Raw genomic sequence first — 7,627 nt, forward strand, 5'->3', positions numbered from 1 at the left:
GAAAAAAAATTCACAGCTCAGGTGAGCTGTGAACTCACGACTTTTATTATAAATAATTTAGACGAGTGTACGAGATGAACCAGCCGAGGGCTGAAAATCTCGATAATAAAGAAAAATAATAATAATAATAGACGAGTGTCTTGCCAACAGTTGGTTACTAACCTGCCGAGCCAATTCAATTCAATTCAATTTAATTTATTTGTCCAGAATTCAACTTTCTTATATCTACTATTCACATTTACACTTCAGAGATTTGGTTTACCTTTCAACTGAGAGAATAATTCAATTCATATTATGAGACATAAATACACAGAACAAAAATTACTAGCTACTTTCGGCCATTTTAGAGAAACGAATGTGAAAAACCCTAGATCTCAGATTATCTTAAAACTAGTATCACAGATGTTGAGGAAAGAGTGCTCCGATGAGCGGATTCGCTGACATCTCCTGATTGTTGTTTATTAATTTCATCAACAGGCTGGGTGTAGCCCCAATGATGGTTAAGAAGTATGATACAATGACATGGTCAAGGAACTAATAATAAATAATAATACAGAGACAACATTCAACGAAACAAAACTTGGTCAGGAGTTGAAACTAAAGTAAGTGCACAATCAGCGTCCGTCATTTCGCCCTGCGAAGAACGACGAAAACCTCCGGCGAATAGTCTCACGGGAGAAGTGGAAATCAAACAACGAAGCTACTCTATTGAATACCCGCTGCAAGCCGCTGATCGCACCGTGTATCCCATAGATTGATGCACCAAGCGAAAAGAAGAAGAAGTGTTGACATCCAAGCGGTGTGCCGTCGATTAGATCCTTGTCGCTGATTGGTCGATGGATGTAAATGGCACACCGCTTGGATGTCAAAATTCTTCTTCTTACCGCTTGGTGCATCAATCAATAGTTCGTTCGACGTAGAGGCAGTCTCAGCATGATACTATTTCGAAGCGATCTTGGCTGAACGTTCAAACCGATTTGCTCCAGAATCGCCCCACAATCGATTCGACCCTGGAGCGTATCAGCTACGGTCAGTGCTTTGGATACATCTCGTCTCGAGCGGAGTAGTTGTAGATCAATCAGCTGACATCGGTTCTCGTAGTTCGGTAGGCGAAACGGGTCCCTCCAAGGTAGCCGGCGGAGTGCGAACCGAAGAAAGCGACGCTGAACGGATTCAATTCTTTCGGCGCCGTTATTGTAAGCAGGACTCCAGACAGCAGCGCAATATTCAAGGGTGGAGCGCACAAGCGAGCAATACAGTGCTTTTAAGCAATAGATGTTGGAGAAATTCTTGGCGATCCTGAATATGAATCCTAGATTCCGAGACGCTTTGCCGATAATGAATAAAATGTGTTGCTTGAAAGTTAGCTGCGAGTCCAGTATAACACCCAGGTCCTTCACGTGAGTCACGCGCTCGATTATCGTGCCAAGGAGACTATAGTCAAAGACGATTGGCTGCTTCTTACGGGAGAACGTTATAACGGAACACTTGGCAGGATTTACTACCATTCTGGGGATACTTTCGAGGTGGTGGAGGAATTCGTCTACCTCGGATCCTTACTGACGGCTGACAACAACGTGAGCCGAGAAATTCGGAGGCGCATCATCAGCGGAAGTCGGGCCTACTACGGGCTCCAGAAGAAACTGCAGTCGAAAAAGATTCACCCACGCACCAAATGCACCATGTACAAAACGTTAATAAGACCGGTGATCCTCTACGGGCACGAGACATGGACCATGCTCGAGGAGGACCTACAAGCACTCGGAGTTTTCGAGCGACGCGTGCTAAGAACGATCTTCGGCGGTGTGCACGAGAACGGTGTGTGACGGAGAAGGATGAACCACGAGCTCGCTGCACTTTACGGCGAACCCAGCAGCCAGAAGATGGCCAAAGCCGGAAGGATACGTTGGGCAGGACATGTTGCAAGAATGCCGGACAACAACCCTGCAAAGCTGGTGTTTGCAACGGATCCGGTTGGCACAAGAAGGCGTGGAGCGCAGAGAGCACGATGGGCGGACCAGGTGGAGCGTGACTTGGCGAGCATTGGGCGCGACCGAGGATGGAGAGCGGCAGCCACAAACCGAGTATTGTGGCGTACTATTGTTGATTATGTCTTGTCTTAAGGCTCAAGCATCTGTCATCATTTTTCGGAAAATAAAAGGCAGTTTTCTCGCTGCAAATCAAAACAAGGATCATAAAAATATATTCACTGCATTGTATTCCTCATGTGGAGTACAGTGAATATATTTTCATAGAAAAAACTTTTGTTTTGAACGAAAAAACTTCTTTCAAATGTTTGGTGATGACGATGATTTCAATGACGAAAAGTTCAACGTTAATGATGTTGAACAAATAAATGTATGTATGTAACAAATCAAAACTAATGCTGTAACTATCTTGTATAATATAAAGTTGCCTAATTTATATTTTTCTTGGAAGCTACAGTGCCAGCACTAAATATTATTGAAGAAATTAATCTGATATACTTTATGGTAAAATTTCAGCCGTTTATCAAATTTCGAGAATTCTTAAGTGCACGAAATATGGGCACCTCACCCAAAGATATAGGATTGTATAATTTTATAAACGATTTTAGCACAACGGAGCGCATTAGTAAATCTTTTGAAGATAAGCTGAACTAAACCTTTATTCTTCTATTGCACTCAGTGCTGTTAACAACATATTCTCACAGACAAACAGACGTCTCACTCTACTCACTTCCCATCGTTTCCCTTTTTAACGGATTATTCAAATATTCCGTAGTTCGCAAATTGCTCGCTCATGGCGCTCGCATCGTTTTTACTACTGTTTGATGTTTGCTCACTACCGCCATCTACTCAGTGGATTTGCGTACCACAGCATAATTAGCATTGGGCGATTATGTTTGCATGACGATGATTTTTATCGCATTTTCTTTCAAGTGATACGTCTGTTTGTCTGTGATATTCTCATAACATATGTTATGAAAACCCTTTCAGTGGGTTTACTCATTACACCGCAAGCATCACGCTATAACAATATAAAACTAGAACAATAGTTAAAAGCTATTACTTCTTGAATAAATATCCAAATTTATGCTTTAAGTAGACTAAAATAAATATCATATTTCCTAAAAGTGGGTTTCCAGTTAGCCTAATATGGTTAACCTTCCGTAACTCGCGCGGTTGACTACCTGCGTCAGCACCACGCTAATGCTGAATACAAAAAGCGAGATTTTTTCAACGTGTTGTACAAAATACAACAGCGCGATCGCTCGAGGGTTAAGGCTATGGATCGCCAATCCGGAGATTAGATTCCCGTTCCGGTCGGGACAATTTTCTCGACTCCCTGGACTTAGTGTATCATTGTACTTGCCACACATTACACAATATGCAAATTCCAGCAGGCCAAGTTCTAACGCGAACGTAGAGCCAGAAAAAAGAAAAAGAAGATTTCCTAATAAGCTATTTTACGAGACGTTCTACCGGTGGGCCGCTCAATGTTATTGTTTACATTTGATGTTTTTGTTTTCGCAAAAAGTAGCATAACATGTGGTGAGCGCCAATCAGATTTTTGCTGGCAGAGATGTTTCGGTTTCTAATGCGGCATGTATCAATCCCCCGAGCTGTATGATGTCACTAGCAGATGAAAAAACATTCTCACGGTCTACGGATATTAATTATAGTGGGCGGATTGACGCATTTTTGCAGATAAATGAACCCCGTTTATTGGATGGGTCCGTATCACATGTTATGCTAACGAAAATGTAAATAAATGGGCCCACCGGGTGGGCTTCAAAGCTGGTAAACATTCAAAAAACAGCTGATTTGAAACGTCTCATAAAATGCCTTATAGTATGGCCTCTGGTTAATTTTACGATTGGGAAACATATATGGCGTTCGATTTGAATAGGTCGTATGTTTGCTGTGATTCCTATGTAGATTCGACATACTCAAATCAAACGCCAGATATTATTACACTCGTTTACAGCATTTTTGAACTCGGTAAGCTGATGATCGTTTTTGGTGTAGAATCATGCCCTGAGTTCGAAAAACGCGAAGGAAAAAAATTACAGTAGAGCGGATTTTTTTTCGACTTTTCATACAAGGTTGATGATTAGAAATCGATTTTTGTTCTATTTTTAAGCAACGTCGCTCACTTCACACATCTCATTCTCCGTAATGCTCCGATTGAGCTGATTTTTTTTACCGTGTCAAATAAACGTTGAGAAAGAATTTTTAAATTGTTTTTTTTCGTATTGAAAAAAAAAATTTCTTCATAAATTTTTGGAAATTTTGCTAAAAATTAAGGAGATGGTCACCAAAACTCGCCAATATCTTGAATTTCATTAATCTGACGCAAAACCTGCATTCAGATGATCGAATGGTATTATATTCAGCTTTTAATTTATGGAAAAAGATTTAAAATTGGTTGAACAAAACGCTAGATATTTGAATTTTATTATATTCCATATTTTAAAAAGTTGTAAAACTCGATATTGAGCTAAAGCTCAAAAACTGTTCTACTTTAATTTTTTTGGAGCACGGTTTCAAAATCAGCGCTAAATTATGCTTCAAGAATTTTGATCGTTGATAGAAGTTTACGACTTTCGTTTTATTTTGTAAACTAGTGTTATTAATGAAAAGGTACTTGCGAAGTCTTTAATAACCTGTATTCGATTATTTTATTCTGAAATAGAAAACTTAAAACTTAGACTTCCAACAACTTTTTTCTAACATGGAAATAGTGGTTTCGCAGCGCGGTGTCACGAACACTAATGCAAATCTACTGGTTGAAAATATGCCCATTTAATTTTGCTGGGAACAGCTGATCTTTGTTTACTATTTTCAACCAGTAACTCAAGTGGTGTTCGTGTAATGCAGCGTGTACGTACACGCAACACTACTAAAAGCAGAAACCACTATAGCGGATCAAATCGTGGAAATAAAACGGGCAATGTTCAACAACATTCTCTCAATAAATCCAGCACATCAGAGCACGAGTTGATGTTTAGTCCAGCGACCACATTCTGCTCCTGGAAGTATTGCTCCACCAGCAAGTGCGTCGTGTCGACTACATCCTTTTCCACCGTCATAATGCATTGCGTTCGGTCTCCCTGCTTGCGTGAATAGTAGCACACGGAATCCAAAACCGATGAGAGGAAAACGTTGTAGGAGAAAGCCAGATCCTCACCCGCTCTCGGCCTGCGCAGCAGATTCTGAATGGATTCCACAATGATTAACGTTGGCGTGAAGTTCCAGGCTTTGATATCGTTCAATTTCAATAGGATTGCTTCAGCCGATTTTGAATAACTGGAACGACAAAGGAGTGGTTGCAGTAGGATATGTTGTGTATCATTGATTAAGTTTAATTTTACCCTAACTACTTACACAAATATAATTTTCTTGTAGATTGAGCTGTAGTTGCTAAGGACTTCTGGTGGAACACTATCGATTGGTTTTTCAGTTACAAAAATTACATGTTTGTTTCCAGTTGCATATCGAATAGCTGTCTGAGGAAGAAAAATAAAAGAAAATGCTTTATCTACCTAAATGTAACCAATAGAGGAACTAGAGATACTTACTTCAAACAGGATATGTTGTAATTGTTTCAAATTACTTCCGTCTTCGATAATCATCAAATTATTTCTACGGATATTTTGGATCGGATCAGTTGCCATGTTCAAACTTTCTGACCTTTTGGTGCATGCAAATAAAAAAAATCTAGCAACACATTTCAAATGGTCCTAAAGACGCGAGTGCACCAGTGTCACCTAGAGTCAGTCTAGTTAGAGTCTGGCGGACTGTCACTTTCGATCGGAGCCAATCGAGCATGACGTCACGGTGTAGCATTTATTGGTGAGGACGGTGAGGACACTATGGACTTATCCACCGATGAACCAAATTCATCGCGGTCCGAGAATTTTGACACTAGAGCGGGGTCTGTTCCAATCAGAATCGTCCAATTCTGATTGGAACGGCCCCGCTCTAGTGTCAAAATTCTCGGACCGCGATGAATTCGGTTCATCGGTGGATAAGTCCATGACGTCATGCTCGATTGGCTCCGGTCGAAAGTGACAGTCCGCCAGACTCTAATTATAGGGACTCTAGTGTCACCCTGGTAATTCTATAGCAACCCGGGAGCTTCTTGACAGCTGCCGAACAACGTCAGCGTACCTAAAAATTTTGGTCCGGGTGGTACTGTCAGATTCAAAGCGGCAAGCGCTACTTTTGAAAATGACGAAAACCCAGAATAACAAACCGCACAAAACATATTAAAATATTAAAAGAGAATCTTAATGTGTTGTTTCTGCTTCTCTTGCGCAGGAAAATGCAATTTAAGTGCGGTATGATGAATTTGTTTACTAGAAGTGAAAATTATATCTATAAAACGGGTGAAGGCAAAATACCGTCTACCCCCGTTGGTTTGACCTCATCTAATCTGAACACTTTTTAATTTGACCCCCTCTAATCTGCACATCGTTCAAACTAAAAATAGTTCAAACGTCATTCTGCTCATGGAACGGGGTGAAACGGAACGCAGAATCAAAACAAAACAGCAAAAACGGTTACCATCAGTGTGTTTTTCGATGTCCACTAGAAGTTCAAATTAAAAAACGAACCCCGTTGGTTTGCATGAGGTGTCGTTCAAACGAACGGGGGTAGACGGTAGTCGACTTTCATACTATTAATTAGAAACTCATCCTCTGGTGCGGTTATTATGCACATGCAAGTAGTAATTTTACAGCTGCATATCTGGTGGAAAATCCAAAATGGAAGTTAAAAATTATCAGAACAGATGTTTTTTTTTTTGGTTTGATCCTCGGTTTAATCTACCCTGCGCATTTACAAATCAATATGCAATACCGTTTAAACAAGTGTTACATTTGATGCTGTAAATCAAAATGATTTGAATTTAATTAACACTAATTTTTGCACTTCTGTTGAATACGTCCTTTTGATACGAAACGCTAGCCTCTTGTTGGCATCCACTCACCACGAAACAAAAAGATGTTTTCGCATGGACAAAAATTGTTGCGTCAGTGAAGGATGGACCCGTTGTTTACGTACAGTAGCGACATCTGCGATTTGCAAGTAGGTACGCGAAACTGAGCTCATCTGTCAAGTAGTGGGGGGGTTGTTCTATAGGGCACCGCACTGTTTTGATTTTGTATGGGATTTTGACGTTTCTTGGCCTTGTTGTTTACAAAATTTCTGTAAGAGTGAAAGAAAAGGAGATAATTTCGTGAAGTGCCCTATAGAATGTATACATTAATTTAAAGCTGTGGTTCGATGTGAACGTTGGAAGTTGCCGGAATTGGAATCGTCTCTTGCTCGGGTTGAACCCTTTGAACTTGCGATGTCGGTGATCTAGTTCGGCCTTCAAGAACATGTCTCCCAGGATGTCCAAGGTGGTTGAATCCGTTGCGACTGATGCTTCATTGGAATTTGAATTTGAATGTGACCTTTAGGCACAGAGAAACAGACGTAACACTTAGAACAAATTTAATTAAAAAAGATCGTCGCGAAAACGCAATCGCCCAATGCTAAACATACTGTGCTTGGCCGGGCCACCACTAGGTGGCGGTAGTGAGCAAACGTCAAACAGGAGCACAAACGATGCCAGCGTCGCGAGTGGCCAATCGACC

The 7,627-nt window shown here is 40.7% G+C and overlaps 1 protein-coding gene across 1 annotated transcript; it reads right to left on the minus strand.

Moving 5' to 3' along the window:
• Positions 1–3,565: 3,565 nt before the first annotated feature.
• Positions 3,566–7,421, minus strand: LOC134287027 (uncharacterized). The gene is made up of 5 exons (XM_062848737.1): positions 7,247–7,421; positions 6,096–6,106; positions 5,564–5,752; positions 5,370–5,491; positions 3,566–5,291 (listed from the first exon to the last, which is right to left on the minus strand). Exons 3-5 carry the CDS (start codon positions 5,657–5,659, stop codon positions 4,940–4,942), a joined length of 570 nt encoding a protein of 189 aa, XP_062704721.1. The 5' UTR covers positions 5,660–5,752; positions 6,096–6,106; positions 7,247–7,421; the 3' UTR covers positions 3,566–4,939.
• Positions 7,422–7,627: the final 206 nt, after the last annotated feature.

The sequence above is a fragment of the Aedes albopictus genome, chromosome 2 (assembly GCF_035046485.1).
Source record: "Aedes albopictus strain Foshan chromosome 2, AalbF5, whole genome shotgun sequence".
Taxonomy (NCBI): domain Eukaryota; kingdom Metazoa; phylum Arthropoda; class Insecta; order Diptera; family Culicidae; genus Aedes; species Aedes albopictus.